The sequence below is a fragment of the Mus musculus genome, chromosome 8 (assembly GCF_000001635.26).
Source record: "Mus musculus strain C57BL/6J chromosome 8, GRCm38.p6 C57BL/6J".
In the NCBI taxonomy this organism is placed as follows: Eukaryota; Metazoa; Chordata; class Mammalia; order Rodentia; family Muridae; genus Mus; species Mus musculus.
In genome coordinates, this window is record NC_000074.6 from 88,710,922 (window position 1) to 88,729,434 (window position 18,513).

The following is an 18,513-nucleotide window of genomic DNA, read 5'->3' on the forward strand; positions in this document are numbered from 1 at the left end:
GTGCTAGGCCTGGAACTAGATGGTTTATATGCTTTCTTTATGTTCTAAACCAATTTATAAAATAGGTCTTGATAAATTTTTTGCTGATTTAAAATGTAAAACAGAACAAACAGCAAAAGTAACAAAGCAAAACTGTGGCTCAAATCAGACTTGGATTGTCTGTGATGAAGTGATGTAAGTGGCAGAGCCCAAGTTTCTGTCCATCCCTGTCTGTCATGAGCGCTCTTCAGTCTTCCAGCAAACCCCTTATGCTCAGAGTGTTCTTGCATTATGAAGAAATGCATAAAAAGACATATTTCTTAGTGTTACATGCTAGGGGATATTGTTTCTATGGAGATGTATTTTGTCTCTGGTTCTATAAAAGATAGTTTTACTGTAGCAAGAATCATAAGTGAGCAGCAAACTATTTTTTTTCTGCCCAGTGTTTTTCCATTATTGGTAATGTTAACATAAAATGTTTTTGAGTTTTTTTCTATAGCTTATTTTCAGTCCCGAATTTCTTGTTTCAGAGAAATGGGAAATGAAGGCTCCTGGGCTGCACTCTGTCCTTCCTGACTCCCTGTTGGTGTCAAGGCATAAATACTTATTTTACAGTTTGAACATATTTCCCACATAGCTTTTAGTTTTGTAGCAAGAGGTGTGAAATTCGTGTAACAGCTTTATTTCAATTTTGCTATTAAAAAAATCTGTCATACTTTACTTTTGATTTCTTTCGAGATATATTTGTTATTAATTCTTTGAGAAATTTCATATATATAATATATTTTGATTATAACACCCCCCATCTAACTCCTCTTGGGTCCCCCATTCCCAATTCCTTGCTCAACCTTTTGGAAACAAATGGTGTATATTTAGGGGAAAGCATGTATGTGTGTTCATATTTTATTTAGTGGTATTTACTTTGTCATGCTTGTTTTATAGACAGTATAGTTTAGGAAGTTTGTGAGTTGAAATACTTTTTAATGTTATAGTGAGTGCTTATTGTTTTAAAAACAGCAATATAAAATACCATTCAGATAGTAGCAAGCCCTTACATAGGCTTTGTTAGATATGAATATTGTAGGAGGCAAAGCAGGTAAGAATTATTGGGGCTGGAGTGTAGCTCTGATAGAACACTTGCCTAACATGAGTAAATCTGTAAGTTCAAGTCCCAGTACTGAAGAGACGTAATTATTAGGGTCAGTAAGATGGCTCAGTGGGTCAGGGCACTTGCCTTCAAGCCAACCTAATTCCTGGAACTCACATCGTAAATGTAGAGAGCGACTTCTGCAGATTGTCCTCTGACCTCTGAACACATATATGCAGGAATGCACACACATGCATGCACTCAGGCATATACACATATTAAACAAATTTTAAAAATAATTCTTATTCCAAGTTTTCATTTTAATGAATGGAGATAGACAATCTGTGAGTATATCTATGATCAGTTAGATGGTACCAGGCTAGAGAATGATAAAACAAGGGGTAGGAGATATGGAGTGTGGCCTGTCACTTTCATGTATTCCTGTAGATCTCTCCATGAGACATTTAAGCAGACACAGAAGAAATAATTGGGCCTCCAATTTTAGTAGAGCTGAATTGAGAGGCCCTGTCTAAATACATTTGGAGAGCTATGCTGATTTTATAATGCTAACTTGCTTGATAGCTGAGAAGTCCTTGTCATTTTTTCTTTCATTATTTGTGAATTTTTACAGGGGAACAAATTCTAGGTATTACTTCTTTTGTACAGTCATATCCTCTAGTGAAATTTCACTTCAGTTAGCAAAAAGATATGTTTTGGGCATTTTCTTTTTTAAGGAATTTTCCCCCTAGGGGGGCCATCCAATGGTGTTTTTGAAACCTTAAAACCCATGACATTTTTTGAGTGAATGTAACTGTCATTTTTAGCTATCTTAATTGCATTGCTTTTGAGTTTTGTATTTTATAGCTGAATGAAATATGTTATATAAAGTTGTGGGATTGGGGAAACAATTATGTTGGTATTACCATTAAAGAAGGAAGAAGATCCCTGAGCATAAAGCTCACATATGCAGACGTGGCTGTGTTATTTTCATTCTCCTGTAGAAGAAAAAGATTTGAAATGTTCCACCCTCCCCCAACGCTTCAGCTGCATTTCTTTATTTAAACATATATATTATATGATTTGTATGTGAATAACATACATGTATACATTTCACCTCTAAATTTGCTTGAAATGTAAATTGTCTTAGATTCTGCAGTTGCACATAAGAAATGGAAAGGAGAGTAGAAAAAAAAACATTTTTATTTTCTCTATGTAGGAATTGGGGTTTATCCTTACAAGTAAAATTTATTTTTCCTTTTTTATAGTACTTATATTAAAAACATTTAAATTATATTTTATTTAAATACTAATATAGAATTAAAGTAGCAAAACCATCAACAACAAGAGAAAACCACGTACGTTTCATGATGTAAGAGTCCCATGACAGGGATCTTGAAGATCCTTGCTTGTTATTAACATCATTGCTGGTTTAGAGCAGTCATGAGAAAGGAAAAGAATGCTTTTTCTCTTTCAAAACTATTGATATTCATAAATCTTGAATAGAAGATAATTAAGAATGATACTGCTTTTATACACATAAATTATACTTATTTGCCAACAAAATAAAGCTTGCAAATAGACTTTTAAAAGGTAAAGTTGTTTAGATGAAAATTAATTTAATTTGAATAAGCCTTCATCTATATCTTTTGTATCATTAACACTGTTTTCTTGAGGGGTAAAAAGCATGAAGAGTCTCTCTTTAGTTCCTTAGTTTATTTATTTATTTTCTTGCTCAATTACCTCTATTTGTGGGACAGAATTAACATTTCCAGCACGTAGGAAAGATTCCTTTTCAGCAGCTGAATAGATGGTGAGATTTGGAAAGAATTCTTCCCAGTGAACTGTTTCTTACTGTTGGTGTCTCAATACCTTTGCTTCAGCCTGCTATAAAAATGTCCCTCTTTGCCCTGCTGTTTCTGATGGCCCAAAGCATTAATTAACACATCTGATATGATACCACATCCAGGTTTGTGAAGTGGTGATGACATCTTTTTGTGACACTCCTAAAGTAATACATTTCTGCTTGTTGAGCTCTGTCTCCGTCTTTTAGTTGTGGAGGTTAAGAGTTTAATATAATTAAACAACTCAGACTGCACAGTTTATGCATAGTCACAGAAATTTAAAAAGGAAGTTGTTTAGTGGGAACCTTTTCTTCTGAGGCTGATCCCAAGCTCATGATTTCTTTTTCATCCTTGTGTGTGTGTGTGTGTGTGTGTGTGTGTGTGTGTGTGTGTGGTGTTGCATGTCTTCATAGTTCATGTCCTTTAAAAAGCTAACAGTTTTGTTGAGCTACAATGCATGTGTAACCATAGAACACTCCATTTCACCTCTCATCTGGGAAGCTTCTTAGTGCACTAGATGACCACTGACAGAGACCCTCAACTGGTCAGGGTACAAAGAACAAGAGACAATGGAGCACTCAGCCTTAAGTGGGAACATACATCCTGTACCTCCCCCACCAAGACTCAGGGAACTTTACAGAGGAGAGGGCAGGAAGGTTTTAAGAACCAGCAGTAGAGGTTGACTTCAAGAAAACAGAATTTTCTGGATACAGCAGGGCAGTTGTATATATAATCTCACATGAATTGTGTCAACATGAACAAGACCCATGCAGCCTCAAGCCAGACAAAATCCCAGCATGGAAGGAGGGGATAGTAGGTCTGAAATCCCACCACTAGCTGAAACACTGAAGCACTTGGTAGCTGCTGGGAGAGGGAACATCTGCAAACAGCAGTCTGTTCTTTGTTTCTTTAAGTTGCCATTTCAGAAAAGTTCTATGTTAGTGAATTTGTATAGGACATGGTTTGGGGGATTTCTGATTGACTTTTTATCCACCATAATTCTCTGAAAATGTAACCATGCTGTATAAGTTTTCTTTTCCTTTTAATTGCTAACATAGTCCTTGTTTTTGGTGTACTGTTCATTTAACGAGTGCCCATTGAAGTACATTTAAGTTGGGATCATAATGAGCAATGCTTTAATGAGCATTGTATGAGATTTGAAAAATCTTAATTTTTCTGGCAGAATATATGTAGAAATATGTAGAAAATGTATATTTTCTTTGTGTAGTTTTAGATCATGTTATTTCCATAGTAAGTTTTAAAAATGTTTTTATTAGTATTAATTATACATAGTAATATTATAATAATACATTATAATATTTTCATACATGTGCATCATTTATTTCAACCATGATTACCCAGTTACCTTCTTGACCCCTCTCAGCTCCACTAATCGTTCTTTTCCCCATTAGTTCCACTTTAATGCCTCTGTGTGTGTGTGTGTGTGTGTGTGTGTGTGTGTGTGTGTGTGTGTGTGTGTGTGTATGTATGTATGTGTGTTAGACTTAATGAGTTTCATTAGGGTTGCTATAGAAGCATGTATAATTTACCTGACTGGTTAAAAAAAAACTCTTGCCCTTTCCTATAAACCATTAACAATGTATAAATCCTTAGGGAGGGAGGGACCCCATGAGTCCCTTCCCTTTCCATGACAAGCCCAATCACATGTACATCTTGTTTATGGTATTATAGCTGCTGTAAGTTCAAGAGTGCAGCAACCTGGAAGCTAGCACTCCACATGCTTCTCTGCTTCTTCCATCTCTTATAGACCTTCCACCCTTGAATGCAGTGTTTCCTGAGCCTTGGAAAGGATGATATAGTTGTAACAATTGCAGTTGGACATTGAACAACTGTTTCTTCTCAGCATTTTGACCACTGCAGTAGGAAGCTTCTCTGACCAAAATGACAGACACCCTGTGGGCATAAACATAAGTTATTTAGAAGGCCACTCTTGTACTAGTGAGCGCATCTGGCCGGTCATTGTTGTTGTACACAGGGCAAATAGCTGACTATGACTTGATAGTTCCCCCTAGCAGCCTGCATTACATTTTCTGCACTATAAGGGATAGATAGCACAGAGGAAGGTCCCAGCCTGAGCACAGCATATGATATCTTCAGCTCACCATCTAGATCTGGTAGGCAACTAACAGCAACAATTGTTTTTGCTGTTTTAGGGACTTCCAAGAACATTCTTGACCAGCAACTCAAAGGGAAGTAGCTCACACCCTTAGCACTGGGAGGACCTCATCTACCCACACAGAGGACCACTATTCTTTACAATAAGCTTTTGTAAAAACACTGCTACACTGTCTTATAGAGTGACTTCTGTATGGTGTCACATGACCATTGGAATTATGTAAATGATCAAGACTTTCTACATCCCCCTCAACATGGCTGCTTTTCGTGTTAGCTGTTCTGAGAAATGTATGGTGATAGTTCATTGCAGTTTTGTTTCCTTAATAGCTCAGGATACTGAACATCTTTTCATGTTTTTATGTCCTATACTTATATTCTTCAGTAAAATACATTTTTATTTGTTTTGGCCAGGCTCTAATTGAATTATTTGCTTTTTTATTGTTGATTTATATAATTAAAAAAATGTATTCTAGACACCAGTCCTTTGTTGAATATGATTTACAAGTATTTTCTCCTAGTCTTGTCTTCTCATCCTCTTCACAAGGTTCGTTTTTTGGGATTAAGTCCAACAAATTTTACTTAGTTCTGTATTTGGAAGTTTTTCTTAGTTTTAAAACATGAAATGTAATTCATGTACCACTACATTACTCTACTAAAATATAATCCATCAATATTAAGTGTATTTAGAATGTCATACATCTATTGCTGTTGTGTAGCTCCAGGACTTTTTATCATCCCAGAATGAAACCCTGTTACTCACTCCCAATAGCAGCTTCTCTCCAGACCTTGGCAACTGTGTAGCTGCTTTCTGTTTCTCCAAGTTTGCCTATTCTGTAATTTCTTCTATATAGGGGGGACTTTTGGCCATGAGAGACAGTTAGAGCCCAAGGATGGTTTGAAGAACCAGAGCTCAGAAGGCAATTCTGATGTTACCTGTAAGGTTCCTTACAGATACAGTTATTATATACAGTTATCTAAAATATTTTGATTAGTCATCTAAACTTACAGAGATTTTTTTAGATAATTGCTGTACATAGCATGCCTGCACATGAGGCTTTTATAATACCCTCATTCATTTTTGTTACATGTTAAATCCTCATTTGGGTTTGAATTGTGTACCATGATAGAGGATGTTGAACAATACATCATTTAAACAACCCCTCTTAATTTAGTGGGCTATTCAAATTTATAGACCTTCTGTTTGAGTAATTTGTTCACTCTTTTATTGTTAGGATTTTTGCCCAAGAATCTCCAAAAATACTCTTTTTTTTTCCTTACAGACCAAAAAGAGTAATGATTAAATTCCTAGTTTTATCACTTTGAATGCAGTCCTGCTGTGTGTATACTGTGTATACTTGAGGTCTAGTTTCGTTTGCTCAGCAGTGTTCTTGTGTGTAGCGGTGGTTTGCTCCATTTTATTGTTATGTAGTAGTAAGGTGTATTAGTAGACCACATTTTTAGTGAACTCTATCTGTTGTTTTCTTGTGGTGCAGGGTTGAACCCAGGGCTTTGGGTATGTTGGCAAGTGATCTACCACAGACCTTTATCTTCAGTTCACAATTTTATATACCTCAATGTTTATTTGTTCTATAGAATAGATTGGTTTTAGCCATTAGTTATTATGAATAGGGCTACTGTGTGCATTTTGGTGTGCTTTTGAGTGGACTTATATCCTTGAATATCTTTAATCATGATAATTTCAATCTTAAGAAAATTGTCTGCTAAATTTATTCCTCACCCTGTCAACCATATCATATTTAAGTTTTCTTCAGATTTAAGCCATTAAGCCTAATATGTATATATATGTTGGATTACAAACATCTCTTTTTAATAGAGTTACATACTTTTAGTTATAGTTGACAGTGGGCATAGTTGTCTTTAGTCAGTTTATATGCTATGACTTGGGCATTTCTCCAGTGACAAAGAGTTATTTTTTCCTATAAAAACTCTCATAGATGATATTTACAGATACCTGAATGGTAATGTCATAAAGGCACTTTTAGTATTTCTTTTATTATATTATTTGTTAAAATTATGGTCATCCAGTATAATTTTTTAATTGAAATGATATTCCAGTATTTCATTTGATTGTATTTTGAGATGTTTAAGATATATATAATTTAATATATATTTAATAATATATTTCCCTCTTCCTCCAACCATGGAAAAAGATATCAAGCATTATTTATATTTACTTAATTCAGTGTGACTCCCTTTTTCATTTTAAATGTCCTTTTCTGTATTTTAAATATAAAAAAATTTCCTATTTTTCCTTTCTGTCCTCAAAATTCCACTGTGGGTGATCCCGTTTTTTGCTGATAACAGCTTTATCAGGTATGGCTCCTCAGCATTGTGCTGCACTTCATGGATGTGCTGTTGGACTTCCTAAGGGGGAACCTTTCACCTAACTCCCTTATGTTTATTTGGTCCGTGTTTATAAGTGTCATATGAATTCTGACATTGTTTTAAGGTTTAGAAATACCTTTGCATCTAAAGAAGTTTGCCAAACCTTTTTGTGTCTGTACTTTGGAATGAAACTTAGGTTGCTTTCTTAAAAAAAAAAAAAAAAAATTACTATTGTGCGTCTCTGGCTTTCTGCATTATTGATCTGTGCATAAATCTGTGTTTTTCTTGTTTTCATGTGTTTGTATACACATCTGTTATTTTTAATGTGTTTGTGTTAAAAGTGGAAGCATATTTACTCCTCAGAGCATTCCTAATCCTGATCTGTCTCCTAAACAGACTGTTATCAAGCTATCTCTGTGAAATAAATTAATCTGAGATTCTCACTAGAATGGCACAAAAGGTTTTATCAAATACATTTAGTGCCACATCATTTAGAGATTCTTTAGGCATGTCGGCGTGTAAAGATTCTGATTTTTGCAGTAAATAAATGGTCCATCTTTATCTCAGCACCTTTTGTAAATGCTTGAGTGTAAAACACTGTAATATGGAGGGTTGTGCTGGGCTTGCTGATCTGGAAAATGCAGCAAAAACTATGAATAAGGTTTTCTTTATGTAAGGTTTTCTTTATGTAAAGTTTTCTTTATAGCTTTTTTAAAAATCAAACAGAATCGACTTCCTCTGACTAGCTTTTCAAAAGTTAAAGCATTTGGAAGGATTTACAAAAGAACAGTGCTGATGTTCTTTTCCGTGAGAAATTACTTTGCAGTGTTTTTGAGTCTTTAAAGAGAATCTGCATGACTATAAAGATTATTCTTTTTTGTTGGAAAGGATTGTTTTGTTTTGTTTATGCTCTTGTCATTGATTGCTAAACTATTTCTCTTCTACATGAATTTATGTTTATATTAAAAAGTGTGTTTGCTGTTTCAGATAGCGTGACACAGGAAAGGAGGCCTCCCAAACTTGCCTTTATGTCAAGAGGTGTAGGTGACAAAGGTTCATCTAGTCATAATAAACCAAAGGTTACAGGTATGGAGCTATTCTTGATAGTTTACATGATATCTGATTTTCCAAATGTTAAATAATCTATATAGTATTTGTGTGTGTGTTGTGTGTGTGTAACTCAAGCATTTTATGTAAACTAAAGTTTTATGTACATGATTGTGAGGGTGCAGTAAAGAAACTAAATGGCCACCCCATGAATTGTCAGGGGAGGTTTTTGCAGCTGAAAGAGTCCAGAGCAGAAAGAAAAGGAAGCAGACTGGACATGATCAGGGCCATTTGCAAGAGAAGCAAGAATTGTGGGGGCAAGGGAAACTCTTGCCTTTATATAGGGAACAAATGGGTGGCTGGGAGTAGGGAAGCCCATGAGCTGGAGAGAGTTAGGGTAGAGGAGGAGGTGAGAGGAGCATGGGCTGTGAAGTGTTTCACAGATACTTAGGATGCCGAGGGAGCCTGGAGGCCAGCATGCACTCTGGTGTGCTAATAGACACTACAGAGAACCATTTGTCCCTTCTACCAGTGATTATGGAAATGGCTCCTTTGGTAGAGAGGAACCAGCTTCAGAAGTTCCTGAGGAATGCTGGCTTTTATCTAACTAGCAGAAATCCTTCTATAGCCTAGGACAGCCTTTTGGAGTTTGAGGAATTATTGTCTCCTTTTGACAGAACACTGGGGACATGGAGACAAGGAGATTCCTGAGATTTCTTAGCTATCACTATCAGCTGCCTGCCTATTTTAATTGGCAACTCTCAGGTCAGTGGAGGCATTCTTTAAAGAAAACAAAACACAATAAGCTCTTGAGGACTAGCACACACATGCACACATACCTTTTCATACACATACCTACATGTCATACACACAGAAAACACTCCATAAGATCACCTACTCTCAAACATAAAAAAGCTATAGGTTTCTTATTTGGGGATGAGGGCCTTGGTAAGTTTCCTATGTTGAATTTAAGCTTCTGGACTCTGGTGATTCCTCTATCCTAGCTTTCCAAGTAGCTGGCTACAGGTGTACTGCATGAAGTATGAGTTAAACTGTGAAGTGCAGAGCTTTTTACTTTAAATTGAAAAGCAGTTGGCTTCAGTATAGGTTGAGGAATTCGCACTGATCACCAATGAGGTGTGTCTTTGTATATCTAAGACTGAGGCAGGGAAGTGTCTTGTACCTGTTTGTAATGCAGGTCTACTTTCTTCTGATTTAACCATCACCCTATAAACCAGTGGTCCTCAAACTTCCTAATACTAATACTGTGACACTTTAATACAGTTCCTTGTGTTATGGAGACCCTAAACCATAAAATTGCTTTGTTGCTACTTTCAAACTGTAATTTTGCTATTGTTAAGAATTGTAATGAATATCTAGTATGTAATCTCCCAAGTTGAATGACCACAGGTTGAGAACCATTGCTATAAACCTATGAGATATGTGGAAGCTAATAGAAAAAGAGTTGTGTGATCTCTACATGTAACAGAGGAAGATTCTGGTAGAGAAATAAAATTTTACTTAGCAGTTTAGAATTTAACTTGCATTAAATAGAGTTTTTAAGACCACATAATTAATCTCTAGTATGATTTGTCCTATAATCTAAAGTGTGAGAAATTATGGTGCTTCATTTTTTTCAGACATGAGAAAATTACGAAATTTTATTTATTCATTTATATGTTTATTACTATGAATGGCAAGTTTACTTTTTTTCTTTAAAATTGAAACTCTGGGAATTCAGAATTAACATCCTTGCCTGTGAGCTTCTTATCCACAGCAGACAATGTTGTGGCCCTGTGTTGCACATTGTTCTGCTGTTCTTTGTCTCAGTGGCCCTTTCTGAGCCAGCTGCTCATCCAGCTTTACACTATCTTCTTACCCATAGTCTCATGTGTGAAGATCAAGCCCTCAAGGATGGCATAGTGCACTGTCATCAGGTTGCAGCCTCTGGGTGCCTTCACTGTGTTTTTGTACAGTTTTTCCTTGTTGGCTTGGGCAGAGTCCTCCCCCAGCAATGCAGACTACTTGCTTCCCACTGAACCTTTTCTCCATTTCACAAAGTAGCTGGACTTGGATTTTCTGGAAGGATTTCAGCTGAGGAACTGGTAAAAAAAAAAATTAATATAGCTTTTGGACCTCCAACTTCAATTTCCTTGGTCATGTTGAGTTCCTGCTGCTATGTCTTGAGATCTGAGTTCATCTCCAGCTGGAGCAGTGCCTGAGAGATGGAAGATTCAAACTCACTGGGCTTCTACCATTGGGCTTCACAGTCTTGGCATTCAAGCTTAACATGGCCTCCACCTGAGGGGAGGAAGGTGCCACCAGTCACTCGGGTCACGGGCATCACTGCTAGGACCATCTACTGGCTGCCCCAGAGGTCCTCCAAAAGTCCTTCCCCTGAAACTATAAAAAACAAGAAATTTTACTGGTAAAATTCTAAGATGTTTAAATAGTAAATGTAAAAAAAAATTAAGTTATTATTTTTTGTAATGTTTGTAGTCAAAGTCAACAGAGCCTTATATGTGGTGAGGAAAGTCCTTCATCACTCAGGCATAGCTCCAGACACTGAAGTTATGTTCCTTTTGTTTTGTTTTATTTTGTTTTGATTTTCTTTTGGGGGAAAGGTGATCCTGGGATCAAGCTTAGCACCTTACACAAACTAAACCAGGACTCTACTACCACACACCTCGCCTAAACCTGAATTGTTTTGTTTTGTTTTGTTTTTTTCAAGACAGGGTTTCTCTGTATAGCCCTGGCTCCTGGAACTCACTCTGTAGACCAGGCTGGACTTGAACTCAGAAATCCGCCTGCCTCTGCCTCCCCAGTGCTGGGATTAAAGGTGTGTGCCACCATGCCCAGCTAAATTTTTTTATTCTTAATTTCAGTTTGATTATAGCATTTGAAGATTACAAAGGGAAATTATAATCACATGGGATGCACTCTGAGCAGTACATCATTAGGCAGTTGTGTTTTTCTGTGACTCCCAGAGAACGCACTTACACACACCTTTGTAAGAGAACTGTGTGCATATGTAGGCTCTGTAACACTGCTGCACATTTGTTCTTTTGTAGACTGAAATGTCTTTATATCACAGCAGTTCTCACCCCATGGGTTCTGATCCCTTTGGGGGTCAAATGTCCTTTCACAGGAATTGCCTTAGACCATTAGAGAGCACAGACATTAGATTCATAACAGCGAAAGTACAGTTATAAAGTAGGAACAAAACTAACTTTATGGTTGGGGGGTCCCGGTATTAGGAAGATTGAGAGTCACTGTTATATGGTATGACTGTAACAGGTTAAATGTGTGAGTCAGTAGTTTGATCAAATGAAATGAGAGGAGGTAATTTTAACATTGAGAAATAGACTACATGGAATGATTTTTTTTTTCTTGACATGAGACTTCTCTGTGTAGTTCTGGGGGTCCTGGAACTTGGTCTGTAGACCAGGCTGGTCTTGAACTCAGATCCCTCTTCCTCTCTCTCCCTAATGCTAATTAAAGGTGTGTGCCACTACTGCCTATGGAATGATTAGAGTTTTAATATAAAAGTAAGCAGGCTTTAGCTTGTTCCCATTTGCTTGTATTGACCAATTACCAAACTTCTAAAGCTGAAGACAACAATAAAGTACATTGTATATGTCTGTTATCTGTACAGCAGCTGGTACACAATATTCATATTATAAAAATCTCTTTTACACCATTTTGACCTTTTTTTAAAAAGGAATTTTTCTTTTTCCACAGGATCTACCTCAGACCCTGGAAGTAGAAACAGATCTGAATTATTTTATACCTTAAATGGGTCATCTGTTGACTCACAACAATCCAAGTCCAAAAATCCATGGTACATTGATGAAGGTAATCTATAACTTTAGTACTCTTTATAATGATCCTCTCTGTTTAGTGTGTAAGGGAAAATGGCCTTTTCATCAATATTTGTAATTTTTGGAACCAGTGAGTAGACCATTGCTGACATGCTAATATTGCTAAACTGAAATATTAAATGTAGTTTGAACTGCTCTGCTTTGAGGGTTACAATCCATTTGAAATGTGTTAGTAGTCTGTTCTTATCTCTTAACTCATGTGCTTAGGATCAAAGTTTTCTAGAAATGAAATGACTCATTTAACGACTGTCCTATTTTACTTCCTTTAAAACATACCACCTTCCCTTCTTAAGACATCATTTTCTTTATTTCCTTCATCTGTTCAGCAAGTAGTTATTGAGACAGTCACAGGTTACTATGACAAAGATATAGCCCTAACCCTGTTTGAAGTTGTAGTCCATTTATTATTATAGAAATCCATCAGACACAAATAATTGGAATTGCAATGTTGATGGGAGCTGTGACAGGACTTGGTGCTGTGAGGCTGCTAGAGAGGTCACAGGGCAACCCATGTTTACCAGGTGTCTCAGTGCTGTGATAAAACACTTACCAAAGGCAACAGGGGGAGGAAAAGGGTTATCTCATCTTATGTTTTCAGGGAATAGTTCATTACTGAGGGAAGTCAGGGCAGGAACTCAAAGCAGGAACCTAGAGGTAGGAACTGAAGCAGAGGCCATGAAAGAACGCTACTTACTAGCTTGTTTCTAATGACTTGTTCTGTCTGCTTTCTTATACAACTCAGGACTATGTGTTCTAGGGTGGCACTGACCACAGTGGACTGGGCCTTCCAAAATTCACCATTCATCATTAATCAAGAAAAGACCCTATAGACTTAACCTACAGGCAATCTAATGGAGTCATTTGTTCAACAGAGGTTCCTCTTCCCGAATAACACTGCTTGTATCAAGCTGACAGAAAACTGACTTGGGCACTAGAGAAATGATTCAGAGGGAGTAATATCACAAGTTAGGTCATGGAAATAGTATATATAAAGCCCTCTGAGAAGAATAGAGCCTAGAAGACTAGAAAGATCCAGAGGAGAAAAGGGAACAGTCAATGGGACCAGGTCACACATAATCTCCTAGCTATACTTCTCTGAAAGAAAGTGGAGAAACACTGAAAAAATTTTAGTAAAGAGTGGTACATCCAAGTTTGTCTTTTGCAAACAGCATTGTGGTACAGGACAGACAGTAGACTCAAAGTGAATGTAGTAAGTAGACACCATTGAAGGTTTTTACAGTAACTGATTATAATTTCTGAGATTAGATTTGGGGGAGAGATAGAAGTAATTTGATATAAAGGGATATTGAGAGTTGGATTGAAGGGAGCTATAGCTAGATTGAATATAAGAGTTGAAGAAGAAAGGCATATCAGTGGTAACCCCTAGTTTTCTGGATCATGTACTTAGATGGCAGGAAGTAGGTGGTGAATTTGATTTTGAATATGATTCATTTGAGGGGTCCTTTAAGCTTCCCAGAGGTAAATTCTTAAACAGGCTTGGTTGGATGTCTAGGTTTAAAGCTTGGACGAGAGATAAGAGCTAGAGAAATACATTTGTAAGTTGTCTTCACACAGGGGGATTAAAGTTCTTTGATTAACAGTGAGGAGAAGGGGCAGTGATTGAAATGTTGAAGAACTTAATAGCTGGGATGGAAGGAAGATGAGTCTTAATGGAGTCTAAGGAAAAGTGACCGTGGAGCTTTGGGTAAAACCAAGAGCCCATTGGTCAGGAGTGCGTTGAGTAAGTGAATTCTCAGAGAGAGCACATGAAGTGAGACCCACATAAAGCTCATTTGATGCTGACTCTGGAAGTCATTGATAACCCCAGTCAGTTCTGTCATGGGAAGAAGTCATCTGAGGCTCAACTGGGATGTGCTAGCATGTAGAGTGTAGTAACTGACATAGGGCAAGATGCTTGGGTTTCTTTGTGAGTGTGTGTGTGTGCACACACGTGTGCGTACACATGCATGTGTATGTGTGTCTCTGTCTGTTTTTCTGTCTATGTCTGCCCCACTTTCTACCCTTTTGTGCATATGATTAATTGTCTGGACTAGTTCCTCCAGTTTAATGGTCTGGCTGACTGCTATTTACCTCTTAAACTGAAGCTTTTGTTTGTTCAGAAGCCTTCCTTGTTCTTGCCTACTCTCTTAGGTTAGGTTAAATGTCCCGTGGATACTCGCCTGTCTTTTCTGTAAGTTCCTAGTGCTTCTGTAGTGCTTTATATTCAGTAGGTTTGGTAAACTAAATGAAAATGTGAATTTATAGTGTTGTAAGTCTCTATGATGACTACATTATGCATCACATGGTTTCAGTTATAAGCTAAAACACACAGTAAAAATCTGCAATTGTATAACATAGGTTACATATGTACTTGTACAGAAAGTGACTTGAGTGGGTATTCTCCACATCTGATTCCTGCACTGGGTGGAGTTTGTGAGTGTAGGCAGCATGACCTGCCTCCCTCAAGAACTCCCCTTTGCCTACAAGGCAGGACGTGTGTCTAAATGGTGTTCCTTTAAGAGGGCCTGTCTCCTGGTGGGTTACTTTTGTTAGGACTTGGTCTGTACTACAAATTCTTACTTTTCTAACTTCTGGAGAGTACCTGGTAGGAACTTTTGGCCTCTACAAATACTACTGGTCTCTGGATGTGCATGGAGACCAATTAGGATGACTGAGGAAGCCTGATCATGCCCTGTCATTCCCAGCAGGTCACAAATGCTCTCCAAGGTGCTGATTGATTTCTAAGAAAAAGGAGCTAATGGAAATAGAGGCTTTCATAATCTAGACAATGCTGATTCTTCCAATTTATGCTACATAAATCTTTTCATCTTTTCATTAATATACATTTTGTACTGTACTAGTATCTTATTTACTTTACTGTTCTGTTACTATGAAAGAGACACTAGGACCAAGGCAATTCTTATAAAATATTTAATTGGGGGCTTGCTTATGGTTTTAGAGGGTTACTCCATGATCGTCATGGTGGGAAACAGTCATGGCACTGGAACAGTAGCTGAGAGCTTTACTCTTGATCTGTAGGCAGCAGAGAAAAAGAGACTGGGCCTGGCCTGGCCTTTTGAAACCTCAAAAGCCCACCCCTAGTGATACATCTCCTCCAGTAAGGCCATACCTCTTAATCTCTCTAATCCTTCTCAAACCCAGGACTCTGTGGTGACTAAGCATTTAAGCATATGAACCTGTGGGGGCCATTCTCATTCAAACTCCCACAGCTGGTATATTCATAACTTCTTGAGCTACTTGAACCTGATGTAGTGTTCAATAGCTTTATGAAATAATATTGGTCGTAAAAAACTTAGATGAAAACTGGATATGGTGATACATATCTATAATTTTAGAATTTGGGAGATAGAGGCAGGAGGATCCGGAGTTCAAGGATAGCTTTGACTACACACAAACTTGGAGGATAGCCTGGGTTAGAGGTACCCTGCTTCAAAAATTAAAAAAATTTAAAAATTACATCATTTTCTTATCTTCCAGTTCTTTCATTCTTTCCATTCCCTCTTCCGCAGTATTCCTCGAGCTTTAGAGAAGTTGTATAAGTATCCTGTTTAAGGCAAACACTCAATAATTGTACATTCTGAGTCTCTATATTCACCCCTGCTTACTCTATAAAGAGTCTCTTAATTAAGGATAAGAATAGTGTGTAAGACCCATAGGTTTTAAATGACATCTTGTGTTGGTTTGTGTTTTCACTTAACCTGTTTATTAGTGTGGGCAAAGATCTTCTCACTGGTTTATTAGTTCTTCTGTGAATTACCTTTTCAGATCTTTCATTTATTTTTTTTTCTTGATCCTATTGATATTCTTACCTTCTGAGAAAAGTAGATTTGCAAGTATTCTCTCCTTTAGCTCAAGGCCACTCACAGTTACAACCTCTTTTCATGAACAAGTTCTTAGTTTTAACCAGATGATAGTTGTCATCTCCCCTTACAGGCTTATATGCTTATATGTAATTGCTCTCTTCCTTGAAGTCATAAAGAGCGTTCTTCTATGTTGTATTCTAGACATGTGTAGTTTGCCAGACACATTGTTTTATACGCTACCTGGAACTGATGTTTGCAGAGTATGAATAAGATCCTGGTTTATTGGTTTTTTTCATTGTTTTGTTTTTGTTTTGTCATGCCAGGAACCGAACTTAGAGCCTTACACATGCCTGGATTGCAAGCTACCATGTGGGTGCTAGGAACCAAAACCAGGTTCTCTGAAAGAGCCATAAGCATTCTTAAATGCTGAGCCATCTTTCTAGCCCCAGATGTTTAAACATATGTATTATTGATTAGCTCAACAACATTAAAATGGTCATTCTTTCCTTCTGAGAAGCAGTGTGTGCCTGTCAGCTACATTAGTCACTTAAGGAAGCAACTTTTGGGTATTGTTTTTAATCTTTAAGTTTGTTTTCTTGAGTTACTTCTTTGGGGTTCACTTTGGCTTAAGCTTCTTTATTCTTTTTTTTCTCTTTCATTAATGTTTTGTTTTCTGTTTGTTTTGTCTTTCTGAAAAACCAAGTCTATATGAGTTAATTAATACTTAGCTTTTTTGTTTTTTCTAAACTAAGCTGTCAATAATTTTTAATAAACACTATATATCTGTGTTTCACATATATTTTTTATTCTTTGGTTTCTTTTTCCTCTCTCTCTTTTTTTAACTTTATTAGAATACTGAGTTCATTTCACACGTGTATTTTTATCTTCCTACCATTTCTACATCTGACTACCACTATGACTATGTCCTATCCTACTTAAACCAAGTAAAGGGTGGAGTTCTATTCTTGAAAACTAAACAGGCACGTTAGACAACACATTCTTGGCAATTGAACCTGGACAGCATTTATCAAACACAGTAGGCAAAGTTCTCACTTTACATTGTAAAAAGAACAGCCAGATATCAACTGTTAAAGAAATGAAGTAAGACTGACTATTTCAAATGGTTTAAACCACTTTCTTAAAGAGACATCCACCACTGCCAGAGACCTCGAGTCCCCCAGGCAGTCTTCCAGAAGCAGTTCTTCCCCATGATTAATGAGCTTGGCTTCCATTTTGGGAAGAAACCACCTTTTTCATACTTGCTGCAATTGTGCCTTAATGTTTTCTATGGAACGAGGTTCTTTTGGTGTTTTAGGATCTTTTTCCCTATTGTTTGAAGAACCTGACCCTTTGATCTTAGTGTTTATGGTTTTACGTCCCTTCCATTTTTGTTTGATTTTTGTGCTTTTTTTGCTGGGGGATATTGTACAGATTTATTCACTAGTATTTTTCTTCAGTTTCTTGCTCATCAAAATCATCATTGTCATCATCCTAAGCATCTTTATCAAGTTTTGCTTTTTTTCTGTGGAACCTTGTTACATCTCTAGGGTCAGATTGCTTTCTAGACATATTTAAGAGTTTTATATCCTCCTCATCCTCATGTTTGTCTTCTGACTGTATATTCCTCTACAGCTACTAGGTGCTGTTCACTATTGTGCACAGGCTCTGATACTTCAGCATTAAGACCACAAGTGGTGAAATTTCAAAGTCCCTAATGGAAACTATTGGTTGTACAGACATTTTCACAATTGTCAGTGTTACTGAAACTGCCTTCATGTTAGTTCATTGCTTCTGCCCTTACAAAGGCTTATAATTCAGCTTTTGCCCCTGTTTCTAAACTGACCATTCTTAATAATAACTGGTACTTATTTTCATCATTATCCACTTTAAAATGATGATCTTTGTCAGCCTTTAGTTCACAACTGAAAGGTAGTTCTGAGGCCTAAGGGGGCTCATGTCCATGTCCATCGAGTCTTCAATAGATGGAAGACAGAAGAAACTGTGACACACAGGACAGAATCACAGCAGGGCTTTTATTTTATTTTATCTTTAAAACTTAACTTATTTTTTCTTTGATCCATGAGTTATTTAGAGTTGCTACTTAATTTTTCTTTATATTTGTTCACACAGATTTCTAGCTTAGAGAGTATTAACCTATGTGGTACTGACCAGACATAGATGAACAACTGGTGCCAGGTGACTGAGACAGAAAAGTTTGGAGATGAAGAAGAGAAACAAGGACAGACGTTATTTAGTCAGTAGGTTTGTAGTACTGTGAGCATACTTGCAAAGGGATCATGTGCTCAGTTAGACTAGATCTTTTTATTGTTTTTAGAGATACAAGCATATTTAATGTTCTTGAACAACTTTTT

The 18,513-nt window shown here is 36.9% G+C and overlaps 1 protein-coding gene and 2 pseudogenes across 21 annotated transcripts in view; 1 reads left to right on the forward strand and 2 right to left on the reverse strand.

Moving 5' to 3' along the window:
- Positions 1-18,513, forward strand: part of Cyld (CYLD lysine 63 deubiquitinase) — a 55,069-nt gene that overhangs the window by 14,044 nt on the left and 22,512 nt on the right. For 11 of the 21 annotated variants that reach the window (XM_006531419.1, XM_006531416.4, NM_001128170.2 and 8 more), the window contains 3 exons: positions 7,369-7,377; positions 8,377-8,475; positions 12,178-12,291. In XM_006531419.1, the coding sequence (XP_006531482.1) occupies positions 7,369-7,377; positions 8,377-8,475; positions 12,178-12,291 (222 nt within the window). The remainder of the gene's footprint in view (positions 1-7,368; positions 7,378-8,376; positions 8,476-12,177; positions 12,292-18,513) is intronic. The other 10 variants (XM_030243811.1, XM_006531420.2, XM_030243809.1 and 7 more) reach the window with 1 other exon arrangement.
- Gm17995 (predicted gene, 17995) lies at positions 10,155-10,728 on the reverse strand (annotated as a pseudogene).
- Positions 17,283-18,121, reverse strand: Gm17910 (predicted gene, 17910; annotated as a pseudogene).